The sequence below is a fragment of the Narcine bancroftii genome, chromosome 14, assembly GCF_036971445.1.
Source record: "Narcine bancroftii isolate sNarBan1 chromosome 14, sNarBan1.hap1, whole genome shotgun sequence".
NCBI lineage: Eukaryota > Metazoa > Chordata > Chondrichthyes > Torpediniformes > Narcinidae > Narcine > Narcine bancroftii.
The window spans coordinates 62,275,634-62,290,717 of record NC_091482.1 but is presented as its reverse complement, the minus strand read 5'-3'; the positions used below and the strand labels follow the sequence as shown (position 1 = coordinate 62,290,717).

At 40.8% G+C, this 15,084-nt stretch overlaps 1 protein-coding gene across 11 annotated transcripts in view; it reads right to left on the bottom strand.

The window, feature by feature from the left end:
- Positions 1 to 12,999, bottom strand: part of golm2 (golgi membrane protein 2) — a 73,669-nt gene extending 60,670 nt beyond the window's left edge. For 3 of the 11 annotated variants that reach the window (XM_069910594.1, XM_069910595.1, XM_069910596.1), the window contains exons 1-2: positions 12,538 to 12,998; positions 3,733 to 3,903 (exon numbers count right to left, since the gene is read on the bottom strand). In XM_069910594.1, the coding sequence (XP_069766695.1) occupies positions 3,733 to 3,903; positions 12,538 to 12,687 (321 nt within the window). In that variant the 5' untranslated portion in view covers positions 12,688 to 12,998. Of the gene's footprint in view, positions 1 to 3,732; positions 3,904 to 11,166; positions 11,272 to 12,537 lie in introns of those variants that run through there. The other 8 variants (XM_069910593.1, XM_069910598.1, XM_069910597.1 and 5 more) reach the window with 6 other exon arrangements.
- Between the last annotated feature and the right edge of the window lie 2,085 nt (positions 13,000 to 15,084).

Genomic DNA, 15,084 nt, shown 5'->3' with positions numbered 1-15,084 from the left:
ATTTAGATTTACTTCTGGAGAATTTACTTTTATAACTGCCAAATTTCCCAGAACAATTTTTAATCTAGATGGAAATTATTGTCAATACTTCCCCTAACTCTATCCAAAAGGGTCTCAATTTTGTGCATAACCAGGTGAAATGTAAAAGATACCAACATGTATATCACACCTAAAACACCCATCAGAAAATTCTGGTTTATTTTTATGTATCTTTTGATGTTCGAGAGACATCTGGTGAAGAAAATTACATTGAATCAATCTATATTAGAATTAAGGTAGTCATACTATCTACACATATTATCTGTAGTATACAAAATAAACTGACCTGCATTGCAGATCGATTACAATGCCCATCTCTCCCTCCAACTATGTCATCCAGATTTTGGGTTTTTTGATCTTGGATCAGAGCATATATCTTTCAAATTAGAATTTCCATGTCTGAGCACTTTTCCCTCAAAAAAAAATGCAATTGGAGATAGCAAAAGAATATCTTTTAGGTAAATTATATTTTTATGTCCTTCGAAAGACAAACTGCCTCTGTTGATCATAACATGTTCCTGATATTATGTTGGTACCAGGTAGCCAAGATTCTATTATCTAAAGTCATGGGTATTAAGCTGTTTTCAATAGAGGGTCCTTCAAGGATCATCCTTCTTTTAATCCCACAAATTGTTTAATTTTAACCCAAATATAAATTACACGTTTCAATAATGGGCTATTTGCTTTTCTTTTAATTAATTTAAAATTCCATTATTAAATAAATTCTTTTGCCATCTCTTCTCCTACCATGTGCAAACCAATTATAGCCCAAGAAGGAATAGCCTCATCAAAAAAAAAAGCAGCAACAAAACAAATTTGTGGAGCCAAATAATATTTTTAAAAATCCAGAAATTTGAACCCTCCCAATTTTAAATCCCAGGTCAATTTATCCATGGAAATTCTAGAAACTTTACCTGACCAAAGGAATGAATTTCATTCCACTTCTAGTTAGGTTATGGTGATGGTCACTGTGCAAGCGTGTGCAAGCCTCAACACAATGCTGACTAACAGCTTTGAGCCCTGAAATATGACGCAATAACAAATTTGCTATTGAAATCATGCTTCACTTTGTTAGTGAAAGAAATCTATTGGCTTGTGACCACAGCATTACCAGCAAATAAAAATACAAGGTTAAGTTACAGACCTGGCTATCCTGAATTAAATAACCACACAACTTGATAGCTACAATAAAATTTAGTACCAAGTTAAATTACATCAATTTATCTTATGTACAACACAGTCAAACCAGAAATTATATTTTGAAGCTTTTAAAGCTGGCCAGTATGCATTTTATTTTTTGTGAATCAAGTCCCAAGCATTACAAAATAGTCAAGATATCATTGAAATATGCTCATCACTGCTCAATCTTCAGGAACGTGACATTGCTCTATTATTTTGTATATGCATTCATTTACTGATTGTATTCCCTACCAATTTAGAGCCATCTCTTATGATGCAAAAATGTAACTGAACATTTAACAAAGTTAAATTTGTCCCGCCGGTACACTTAGCTTTGTTATATAGCTGCTGTTTCTAGAAAGATCATAATAATATCCAAAATACTGCTATTATCAGTTCAAAAAGTAAATTCAGATTCAAATTTATTGTCAGAGTAAAGACATGAACATAACCCTGACATTCTTTTTCCAAGAAATGTAAACAAACTGTGCAAGACAAAAAAAAATCAATAAAGTGTAAAAGAGTCCTAAAAGTCCCTGATGGAATTTGTTGTCGAGTCTGATGGTGGGCGGGTAGCAGTTATTCCAAAACCTGGTGGTGCAGGTCTTGTGGCACCTAGACTAGACCTCTTTCCAGGTGATAGCTGCAAGAACAGAGTGTGCTGGTTGATGTGGATTCTCGATAATTGCTGCTGATCTCCAACATCAGCATTCCCTGTTGATGTTCTCACTGTGGGAAGGGTTTTACCCATGACTTGGGCTGTGTCCACTACCTTTTGATTCAAAGGCATTGTTGTTTCCATACCAGGCCATGATGTGACGGGTCACCACACTTTCTTCCACGTATCTATAGAAATTTGCCTGGGTTTCCAATGTCATCACAAACTTCTGCAAACTCCTGAGGAAGTAGAGGTAATGATGTGCTTTCTTCATGATGCCATTAGTGTGTTGGTTCCAGGAAAAATCCTGAGAGTGATTCCCAAGAACTTAAATCACCCTCTGATCACTGAATCATATACCTCTGGTTTTCCCTTCCTAAAGTCAACAATCAGCTCCTTGGTTGTTGGTGAACCATTCAGTCAAGTTTTCAATCTCCCTCATGTACACTGACTCATCGCTCCTTTTTATACAACTGTGATGGAATAGTGTTATTATTAACTTTTAGTTATAAAATATATTTTTAGTAATTTATGGGTGGACAGGGTCACACACAGACACAATTACACTCAGCGAGAAACCATTTTGAAAATCGAAAAGACTGCTTCGTCTTTGTTCTGTTGCAAGCCTATTTGCTTAAAGAGATGGTGACTGCCAATTCAAAGCTGTAAACAGTCATAAAAGTCTTGACTGTTCTCCATTGAAAATTCAAAACAATAAGTGCTTGGTCAGAAACATCTGTGCACATGCACAGCCATTTTGCTGGCTGGTCAGCAGACAATTCGGAGTCGTATCCATCCAAATTTTTAGAAGAGATGAAATTCTATGCTTTTAGCATCTTCAAAAAGACAGCAATGATATCATGTCACATGATAAGACATTTTGAGACCAGGAGCTTGACCATCCTGAAAGTCAAACAGGATTGAAGATAAAGTAATCAGAAACGTACTGTTACACATTACTCCTGGTCAAAGGAGAACACCGAATAAGTTGCTCTCATAAGAGAAAGACCACTTCCAACTGTCTCTAAGAGAGGGTAGTTCCATTGGGTACATCATTTAACCCTTGCCTGGATTTGTAAAATTGTGGAAGATAAACAAGTACTGCAACCTCCATGCAAGAGGGAGAATCATTCATATGAAGAAAGAATTCACTGAAAACTACTCTTCAAGAAACTCTAGTTTTGAGGTCTGATGCCTCACACCTACTCCATAATTGCTGTTGAGAAACAATTTAAATAATCTGAGCTTCAAAGCAAAACTGACTAAACTTTAAAATAATCTTTTCAGAATTATGCCTGAACAATAATGGTTTTAGTTTTGCCACACACAAACATTTGCTCAAAGTGGGGTTAAGTTAACAGTTTAAGTTTAGAGTTAAGTAAGAAGATACAAGTCTTGGTGTATTTCCATTGATGCTGATCTACTATGTAACAACAGCCCACTACTGAGCCACAGTCATGTTGGAAAGGGTCTGTCTCCAGGTTCTTGTCCCAGTTTACTCTCAATCCCAGCTACTTGCCTAAGAAAATCCAGCACATGCCTTTACTGTCATGCAGAAATAGTACCTCATTTATGGGCAACACACTACTATGGAATGTTCCACGACAGAGGAAAGGAAATGCCAAATCAAGCTCTAATTCTTTGCAAAGACGATAGATAAGGGAGCAGAGAAAGAGTAACTACTGGTATTCACCAAATGCCTTTCCTGCAAGCCAAATATCCTGTTGGCCTGGTTTATAACCTGATAGGCTGACAAAACATGAGCAGTGCAAATATAACAAAGTAATTTTGAGTTTTTTTAAATTGCTAGCTTTGGCCTGTAAATTACGAGAACACAATGAACATGCTTCTCTTACCTTCTCCTCTATGCATTTCTTCATTAAATTCTCTTTACTTTGCAGCTGGTTACCCAAATTATGACATTCATCTTCCTTTTCATCAAGCCGCCTCCTATGAGTATCCACTTGCCCCATAAGTTCAGAGTTCCTCTTCTCTAGTCGACTTTTAGCAGTATCTGTCTTCTTCACCTGACGGAAGACCAGGATGTTGCTACATTAAGCGATGACTTGAATATTTTGAAAGAAAACCAAATTCAAAATTATTCAAGTGGAAATTTCTTAACGTAAAAATAACTTTCCACTTTACCAAATGGAGGCAGAATAAAACATTAAGGAAAAAATTTGACAAAGAATCGCAGGAGGAACTCAGGACAACAGTCCAGATTCAAAAACCTCAAAGGTTCCGTATGACCTGAGTACTTCCAGCAATTTTCTGTCTGCTCAAGATTCTGCAGCTTGTTACTCAGTGTATTAGTTTGGTTTCGATTAAATCTCTTAATAAGTTGTGAGCAAATCAACCAATTTCCTGCAGTCATTGGAAAATTTTTGAAAATACTATATTAAAGATTGTACTTGCACAAGAGACTTAATGTAAATACTTGAAATAAATACATATCCCGCAATATTTTTTTTTCATCTTCTCAGACTAAGAACAAGGTAATTAGTTGGAATTCACCTGAAGTTAAGCCATCCAAATCCTGATCTTTGTTTCCAAGGAATCTAATATACTTTTTACACTGCCCCTGTGAGATTTGGTCCTTTTTCCTCCCAGAATGCCTGCTGTGTAAAAACCACTGAAACAGAATTTGGTGGTGGTGGTGGGGGGGGGGGTGGTAGAAGGAGTCATCCCAGTCACAACAACTTAGAATTCCCAGAACACTGGCTGAGTAAAGGCGCTTCTGATAATCCAGGATCAATTTGGGTAAGGATGTCTATATGTCCTATAATTTTTTGTTAGTGTATTTATGGCTAAGGATTTAAAACTTAAAATAAAATGCAAATAGGACAATGGGAAAAAGCTACCCCGCCCTCTTCCAGCCAGCTGCTACCCCACACTGATCACAACAGACTGTTGAGATCCCATCTCTGGCTTCAACCAACACCTTTACTGCAACCAGCAAGACAGTTTGTCGCTTATTATGCAAAAAAAACTCTGCAAGACAGGCAAGAGTTGCAATGGAAACCTAAACATTGAACATTTGATCATTCTTTGTAATAGCCCTTTATTTCACCTGACCTGTGGAATCACACATCAGCAGGAAATAGTGTATTTCTGAATGTACACAATCGCTTAAGTGAAATAGTGATCAAGTACTGTTTAACGTTATTTCGTGTTAATAAAAGTTGCATGACTAGTATGTGAACCCACCAAACCTGATACTCTTCCCAAAATGACATGGTATTTAGCTTTCAAGAGAAGATCCCAATTTGTTTTGTTCAACTGATACCTTGATCCCAATAGAGAAGGCTGTTTCCTATTCCCCAGCTTGCAACTTCACACTATTCTTAAACTATGCAACTGTAGTTTATTCCTTGTGTCATAAAGAAGGCGACCCAACGGCTATACTTTGACGTGTCAAACAAGATTCGGTATGTCACTGAAAACTCTCAGAAACTCCTACAGGTCCACCAATGGAGAACATTCTGGTTGGTATTGAGGCACCAACTCTCACGACAAGTAAAAAACTTAAGGGGGTTGGTAACTTGGTCTGCGACAATCACAGGCACCAGACTTCACTCCATTGAGGACATCTATGCAAGGTGGTGTCTTTAAAAAAGCAACCTCTATCCTCAAAGACCCACCACCCAGGCCACGCCCTCTTCACTCTGCTACCATCAGATTTTTGAATAATCAATGAACCAAAGACACTGACTTCTTTTTCATACACTATTATTTTTATTTTATTGCACTATGGTGCTGTCACAGAACACTACATATCATGACTTGTTCATGACAATTCTGATCAAGTTGTGCCTTGATATCAAATGCTCACCTTTGTTAGCAAATCCCTTCACGATTTGCAACCCACCTGATCTTCAGCTATAATCACTGCAAGATCTCCTTGCAATTCAAGCACATCATCCTCATTGCATTGCTCCATCATTTTCAACCACTCTTTCAATTATCAACAATCCAAGCTCTGACATTCCTTAAAGTTCTCTACCTCTCCTCTGAGCATGCTCCTCAAACCTACCTTAGATAAGTTGCATTCGCAGCATTTTGCATTGTTAAAAAGTACTCAACAAGGCACATTTCCTTTGACAATGCTGTTACCAACTGGTGGAAAGCCCAATAGCATGGCTCAGAGCAATTTCACTTCTAGCAGCGAAAGAGGGCTTGGTCAATTTAGCAACTAACCATTTGCAAGTACACAAGTTCTTCAGAAGTGGAGATGGATCAAGCTTTATCAAAAACTGCATTGGAATTTTAAGAGCAAAGCTTTATCAGAACAACTTATCAATCTGCATTTCAAAGCACTACATTCATTTTTTATCCAACAGTTATTAGGCTCTTGGATTTCTCACAGTAGTGCTGTATGGAAAGAAAGGCTTAACACTCCCCTTGATAAGGGTAGAGGGGCCCCAGTGGCCTTGCAGGAGGCAGAGTGTAGGGACGAGTAGAACACCATAACAGTCCTGGATTAAAATCCTATGCTGTTGGTAGTTTGTACGTTCCCCATGTCTGCGTGGATTTCTTCCACATTCCAAAAACCCATGGGTTAGTTAGGTTATTGGTCACATGGGTGAATTTGGGCAGCGTGGGTTTGCGGGCCGGAAGTGCCTGCTACCTTTTTGCCTCTAAATAAAAATTAAAATAAGATGCTCCAAAACGACCTGTCGAAATCACTTTTTCTTACACTAATTTAACTGAATTTTTTTTCTGAAATGCAGCAATATATACTATTGTACAGAAGTAACCATATAGCTGAAGTAATAATTTCTGTTAGAAGGCATGAAGCCAGAAAAATGGTCACCTGAGCCACAAATATAGTTTAAAATTTTTCAAAATTATGGATGGCTTTTACTGGAATAAAAGAAAATTTCATAGAACTTGTTAAAAGTCATTGAAACATTTGAATGATTAATGATTCAAAACCATATAGTTGTTTTAATTTAAAAATCATTGAGGTAAATGTGGTTACGAAAGACTCAAATTTCTACAGGAACCCCTGTAGAGACAAGAGAGCCATCATGGGCAGCCTTCACTCCATCAAGGATACCTACAAGAGAGTGTCCTAAGAAAGCAGCCTCTATCCTGAAAGAGTCTCACCACCCAGGCCATGTCCTCATCATACTGCTACCATTGGAGAGGTGGTACAAGAGCCTGAAAACAAACACCCAACATTACAAAGCAGGTTCTTCCCCTCCATCAGATTTCTGAATGGACTGTAAACTACAGACACGACCTCACTTTAGCTTGTTTTGCACTCATTTATTCACACCTGTAATGCCGCTGCAAAACAACAAATTATGTATGACAACAAATTCTGATTTATCCTTAAGAAACCACTGAGCCAAAAAATAATCATGACCACACCAATGTCTTAAGTATAGTTTAAATTTTCCCTTCAAAATTATAGGATGGCTTTCATTGATTGGGGCAGAATACAATGAAATTTCATAGAATGAAAACATTTGAATGATAATGTTCTCAAAACCAGTGAAGAAGTTTCAATTTAAAATCAATGAGGCAATTAAAATAACATTCCACTGGGTAGTTGAACCATCACCATGGGGAAATTAAATTAAAATATAGGCACAAAACAGTAGCAGGCCCTTCCAGCCCATGTGTCTGCACTGCCCAAATAGACCCATGTCAATAATGAACTTACTGACTCCATTTGTCTTTGGAACAAGGAAGGATACCAGGGCACACAAATATGGCGAGAACAAAGATTCCTTATGGACAGCAGCAGATTTGAACCTGGGTAGCTGGCTCTGTAATAGCATTGCACCGCCCTCCTGGATAACATTCCTCCACAATTACACTCAATGCCAATGTTCCTCAAAAAATATGTAGGGTCCAACAATACCCCCCCCTCCCCCCCACCGACTGTACAGCTAAATGACATTCCAACCCTTTCTTCCAATTCACCAACACCCTGGATATGCAAACTTCCCTCCCCTTCAGGCTTCATCTACATTTCCCACTACCTAGGAAAGGAAGCCAACATACCCAGAGAAGTGTGAATCTGTGGAATGCTCTGCCACAGAGGGTGGTAGAGGCGGATTCGCTATGTTCAAAAGAGAGTTAGATAAGACTCTTGTGGGTAACGGAGTTAAGGGTTATGGGGATAAGGCTGGAAAGGGGTACTGATGGTAATGATCAGCCATGATCTAAAATGGCGGTGCTGGCCCGACGGGCCAAATGGCCTACTCCAGCTCCTATTGTCTATTGTCAAAGGGCCCATAACACCCTAGACACACTTCTTCTTCTCATCAGGGAGGCTAATGAGTTTGAAAGCACAGTGACATACTTCAAGACAGTTTCTTCCCTACAGCCTGGTTCCTGAATGAACACCCTTGTTTGGTTCCAACTGATTTTTTTCATTGTAACAAAACTGAAAGAGGTAACCCATTAGACTACTCTCAGAAGAATTCTAGTCCCTGTACCAGTTATAATGTCCCAAATAAGATTCCAAAATAAACACATTTGACTGATACCTGCAGAACCAAAAAAAATGCATCAAATATCCCCCTTAAATCATTGAGCCAGTTGAGTGATAAAGATAGAATACAACCCAATAATCATTAAAGATTCTTTTAATGTCATGTAATAAAACACATGTGATATTACACAAAATTGCTTTTACTCTGCCCCAAGGCAGACAAAGATTCGTCATCAGAAGTTGCCTGGCGTTCTATTTAAACTAAGCAATTCCAAAAGAACCACAAATCAGAAAGTCCACCTTTAATCAGACTGTTGACATAAATGATTTGTGTAAAATGCCCACATGTTAACAGAATTTAGAATTATGTATCCTTTAGTGGGCAACAGGTTAGCACAATGTTGTTACAGCACCAGCGATCAGGATAGGGGTTTGAATCCTGCACTGTCTGTAGGAGTTTGTACATTTTCCCAGTGTCTGTGTGGGTTTTCCCCATGGGTTCTGGTTTCCTCCCACCATTCAAAAAATGTACCAGGGTTGTACATTAATTGGGCAGCACCAACTCGTGAACTGAAAGGGCCTGTTACTGTGCTGCATGCCTTCTAAAAAATTATAACCTTTGAGTTTTGTCATTTATTGGCATTGCTACAGATAAAATAGGTGGATTGCATAAAATATTCCCATAGTAAAATATGGGGATATGCAGAAAAATAGATAGAAGATCAACCATGTTCTTGTTGAAAGAGCACGTTAGTGGGGCTACATGGCCTACTCCTGATCCTATTTTGTTTCTGCAATAGTTTATCAAACCACTCCAAAACAAAATCAAAACATCCATTCAGACTCAAACTGTTGCTATTATATACAGTTGGGAACAAGCGAAGTAAACGATGCATTTTGCAACCTACACTAATTCTGGTAGGTTACATTCATCAACTGTTCTTTTTGTGGATTAGGACAAGTAATTTTTTTTGTGGAATCAGGAAGAATACAAATCATCTGTCTTGAGATTTAAACACAACTGAATTACCTGTCATACACCCATGCTACAGTTGTATCACTTTTACTTCCCCATCTTATTGCAGCAATTACAAACAATAGCCTGCTTCTATTCCACTTGTCATCAGTCATTGGAAAACCCATACAAGACACTGAAGTCTTGGATGGCTTTACTTTATTCACAATATCATTCTATTCCTATGGGTACCACGGCCTTCCCACACATGAATTAGTGAGCTTCCAATTTCAAATATTCACAGCAGAGTGATAACTTCCACGCATGTGTCACCACCCACACTTTCAAACTCAACAAACAGCATGGCTAAATCCTGTTAGCTGTTGAAGATTTATCATAGCTCAGATTTATTATCTGTACATAAATGACATCAAATACAACCCTAAGATTCTTTATCCTGCAGAATTACCACTTAATGATCATGAAAAAACTGTACACAACATACCCATAAAACAAAGAACTGTATACTGATCACAATGTAAACAAACTACCCAATGCAGAGAGAATAAAAAGAATGAATAAAGTGCACAAGAGTCCTGAAATGAAGGAGTTTCTTGTTGAGTCTGATGGTGGAGGGGTAGCAGCTGTTCCTGAACCTGGTGGTGTGAGACTTGTGGCACCCATGCCTCTTTCCTGATGGCAGCAGCGAGAACAGAGCACCTGCTGGGCGTGCAGATCCTTGTTGCTGCTCTCAGACCGCGGTGTTCCCTGTAGACGTTCTTGATGGTGGTGAGGGCTTTGCCTGTGATCTCCTGGGATGTGTCCGCTACATTTTGGAGGGCTTTGCGCTCAGTGGTATTGATGCAGCCAGTTCCACCACAGCTCTGTAGAAATTTGCCAAGGTTTCTGGTGTCATTACCAAACCTCTAAGGAAGCAGAGGTGCTGACATATTTTCTTCTCAGTCATGGATACAGTATCTTCTAAGATGGTGACTCCCAAGAACTTAAATTTACCTATTACTTTCTTGGGAGGAGTAACTTAAACATATCTAACCCCAAGTTGAGTTTGCAAAGATTACCATATTTCTGTCAACATCCAATAGACAAGCAAGTTTTTTTTCTCCCAGCCTGCAACTCATCCTCCACAAATCAACTCACCCCCAAACTCTGCTGTGTTTTTAAACACTTACCATGCCTTGCTAGTCATTACTCTGTTTACTGACCTCAGTAACTCAGCTCATTCCCTTAAATTTAAAGATCTACTTTCAACTCCTTTTAAAGCATCAGGTCGCCCTCAGCTTCCAGCCTTAAAAAGAATCCACTTTCCTCCCACTCCCTTTGCCCACCATCAGGCCTCCATTCATCAGGCACTACATTCTAAATGCTCTTTTGTTTTCTCCAACTTCGCCCATTATTCAATCAACCAGATGGCTTCTTTGATAGGTTATGAACACAATTACCTTAAACCACGCTTTTCCCTTTCCATCCTCCCCCACCCTCTGCAAGTTCATTTGTTTTCTCTCTCCCAGCTCTGCTGAAAAATCAGAAACATTAACTGTTTCTTTTCACACCTTCTGGTCTATTTCAGATGTACAGCATCTGCATTTCTGGAGTCATCAAGTTGACTCCATAATTTCCTTAGTTCTTATTTTACTATCTAATCTTTCAGTCAATTCTCAAAGTATTTGTCACATCGACTATGACTCAGTATACACCAGTCCATTACCTCTCAGCAACCCCACTGAGCTGGTGTACTTACTGTCACACAGAAATTATTTGACATGATATTCTTTCATACACATACTATAGCAAAAAAACTACCAAACATCTTATAATCCGTTCACAAAATAAATAACCCGCGGTACCAGAAGTAAGACCCTTACTTGCCTTTCTTGTCTGTGAGAGCAGGTTCAGCTCTACAGATGTGGAGGTCTCAGATATATTTGTGAGTGGAGGTGGAGTTGGATAGTTTCAGATCTCGGTTTTGTAAGCTGTTGAAATCTACTGGAGCAGGATGTGTGACAGAGTATTTAGAGGTGGTTTGGGAGGAATTGTTAACTTGCACACACACACATTTGCAGAAGGCAACAAAGTACGGACAGCAGCTTGCCTGGGAGAGCATGTGATCTTTGCAGGAGAACTGTTTTACTCTCAGAGAGGGAGGGTGTAAAACAGAGAGAGAAGAGATAGAAATCAGTTCTAGAAGGACAAGCTGGCAAATTTTGGAAGGCTGCGTAGTCAAAGGAGGAGATTGGCAGCCTGAAAGGTGACCTGAAAGAAAGAGGATCATCTGGAGAACCCTGAAGGAGGCGAGTTTCGTCAGCAAGGCTGATTAAGAAGGAATCCGTTGTGGATGTCCTGGAAAAGTAATCTCTCTCTGAAAACCAGCAAGAACCCTCCTGAGTGGTAACCATTTGCCTGTTAAGCATCAAAGACTGGTGAACTTTGTTAATGCTAACTTCTGTGCACAGAACAAGAATTGCCTGCAACTATGAGATTGGATTGTGATCCAAAGAACACTTCTAATCTTGCATATACATTACACACACCTGCACTTAGTATTAGAGGGGATGGGTGGGGGAAATTAAGTAGTTAGGTAGGCTAATTAATAAGTTAAAGTTCAATTCTGTTTTTTGTTCAAATAGAATTAAAAACTACTTTTGTTTAAGTAACCCTGTGTTGTGGTGCCTATTGTTGATGGTTTTTGGGGACCTCTGGCTCTAACATGCTACGGGGGATCGTCCAGGGCTAACAGTCCTCCCAAACCCCATTAACAATGTCCAGGCATATGCAATGTTTAATTACCCGGGTGCATTCATATTGAAAGATGTTCAAGTTCAGATTTATTATCAGAGAACATGCATGACATCACAAGTAAAACACAAAAGCCTGCAGACACTGTGGTTGACACACTGCACTCGATGTATCAAAAAAAATACATAACCCACGTTTCAGGCTTGAGCTTCTCATCAAGGTTGGACAGTGGTTTTATATACATGACATCACATTCAACCCTCTCTTTTTTTTTCTGCAAGCCAGGTGGGAATGAGAATCCCCCAACCTGGTGCCGTATCTGGATGCATACTTCCCTTTCCCCCCACCCTGACTGGGTGGCTCAAGCCCCGGTTGGGTGCACAGGGGTGGATGCTCACCCCCACGACCTTGTGGTTAAAGGAGGGCACCCCAGGTCGAAGGTGTGGTGAGATGGGAAGGGAAGGTGCGCCAGTGTTCCCCCCCCCCCCCCCGTTCCCAACCTACCTGCACCTGGAGCTCGGCCAACTCGAGCTGCAGCCTGCCGTTACGCGACGACACCATCCAGTAGTTGAAGGCCACGACGGCCGCGAGCACCAGCAGGCCGAGCAGCAGCAGCGAGGGCAGGCGGCCCGCGCGCCGGTTGTTGCCAAACATCCTCGAGCCCCTCCCCGCCGCGCGCCCGCGCGCCCGCCCGCGATCACGACCAGGCCCCGAGGCCGCGGCCACGCACCGGCCAACGGCTCCGAGAAGCGAAGCCCCGCCTCCGGGGCGGCCAGTGACTTCAACCGCGATGGGCGAGCTGCAGGCCGCGCCCGACCCCGCCTCGGCGTCGCCCGCTCATCGGGCCCCGACCAGCCCGCACAAAGTGCCCCGAGAATGGTCCCTCGTACAACCCGCAACGGCACACCACACTCCCGCCACCTGAGGAACACTCCCCCGCCTGACAGCCGCTTATAAACGTGACGCAACCTAGCCTGCTGGCACCGAGAATTGTGACGTCAGGTGGACGATCATAGGCAGAGAAGGAACCGAAGGCGGGCTTCAAGTGCCAAACTGGCCATTCGGGTGCCAGTTCTGCCTCATTCCCCTTTTTGATTGGTTCCTTTTCGCTCTGATGGACGTCCAGAGGGGAGGCGGACACCATGCGGCAGCGAGTTAGTTCGAACGTGCAAGCAACGAGTGCCTGCTTCCGCATTCGTTGAACCTGGGGAGAGGAATGGTTGTGGTGCCAACGTCAACATGGATGTTTGCTGAATGAACACCAACTTCCTTCTTACTTTGCATTTTATAATTTTATCTTTGAAGATAATACTTAAAATTCGCAAGAACAATTCATAAAAGCAAAAGATGAATTAAGTAATGTCATACAACTGTAAATAAAGAGTTTAAAATTAAACTGAAAAATTATTTAATCCCAGTTTCCTTTATTTACAATTGCATGACATTGCTTAATCTTAATTTGTTTTTATTCATTTAGATTTTCAGATTTCAGATTTATTGTTGGAATTCATGTCCATTCTTCTGTCCCAATTTACTGTCGAAGGTCAGGGACTACCTGTACATACATGACATCACATACAGCCCTGAGATTTTTTTTTCTTCTGCTGGCCAGGCAGAAATGGTAGTGCAAGAAACTGTACTCAATGTATGCATGTAAGCAAATAAAGAAATGTAAACAAACTGTCTGTCTGCTGACTCAATGTCCCTTTTTATACAATCCTCTACTGTGGTATTCACGGCAGATTTGTAGATGGTGTTGTGGTACCGAGCCACATGTCATTGGTGCAAGGCAGAGAGCTAAGAACACAGTCCTACTGATGGTGATTGTGGAGAAATGCTCTTACCAATCCTCACTGATTCTGGTCTGGAGGTGAGGAAATCCAGGATCCAATTACACAGTGGGGACTCCAGGTCTTGGAGTTTGCTGATCAATTTTCAGGGAACGATGGTGTTGAATGCCAAAATGTAGTCGATAAAAAACATCCTGATGCATGCATCTTTGCTGTCCTGGTGTTCCAGGGCTTTGTGTAGAGCTAGTGAGATGGCTTCCGCCATAGACCTGTTGCTACAATAGGTGAATTGGAATCTATCCATGTCACCGCTCACACAGGAGCTGATATGCTTCAACACCAGCCTTTCCAAACACTTCATCACCTTTAATGTACCCTACATGATATACTATCATCATGAATGTGGAGAAGGCCTTTGGCAGAATATTACACATCCATTAGGGACATGCTCTCCAATATAAGATTAAGGGAGGCAATTCCAATGAGATATAATAACACAGTCAACCCTGTGTTGATTAAGATTAAGGGGTGGCAATTTCAAATTTTCTTCATCCAATCTGGAATCAGGCAAGTCTGTTCTTTCTGGTTTGTGAGTTGTACTGAGCCTTTTGTAAATCAATCAGGAAGAACATGGACATGAGAGGATGGTGATCCTAGGCAGCCTTCCTACTAACGGACAGCGTTGCCGTCTTCTGCTTAGACCCGTGAACTCTCCACTGGTTGGGCCGCTTGAATTGCGCACAGGGCCTAAAATCAACCAAAGCAAGAATGTTGCCACATCTGTTGGGCAGCTGGTCCACATGATCCATCTTGTGAACTCTGTGTTTGGCATGATGGAGTGATCATTGTCCAGGCTTAGGCCAAGCAACCGCATGAGACAGGACTTCACTGAACACCTACACTGTGCATCTAAACCTAGACTTCCTGTAGCCAACCATTTTAACTCTCACAATAATTTCCACAGTGAGCTCAGCCTTATTAAGGTAGATATGGATAAGGATTGGACTGGACCTTGTGGGAAAGTACCAAATATGACAGAATTAGACAGGAGTTATGGGTGAGTTCATTGGGAGCAGCAGGTCGACAACTGACATGAGGAAATGGTTTAAAGACCTGCATGGCCCAGGAGGAAAGACAAAGATAGCAAGGTTAGAGAACCTTGGATGACAAGAGAGGTTGTGAATTTAGAATAAGAAAATGGAAGTATTTCTAACGTTCAGGAAGCTACAATCGAAAGGGATCATTGAGGGAAAGAGCTCGT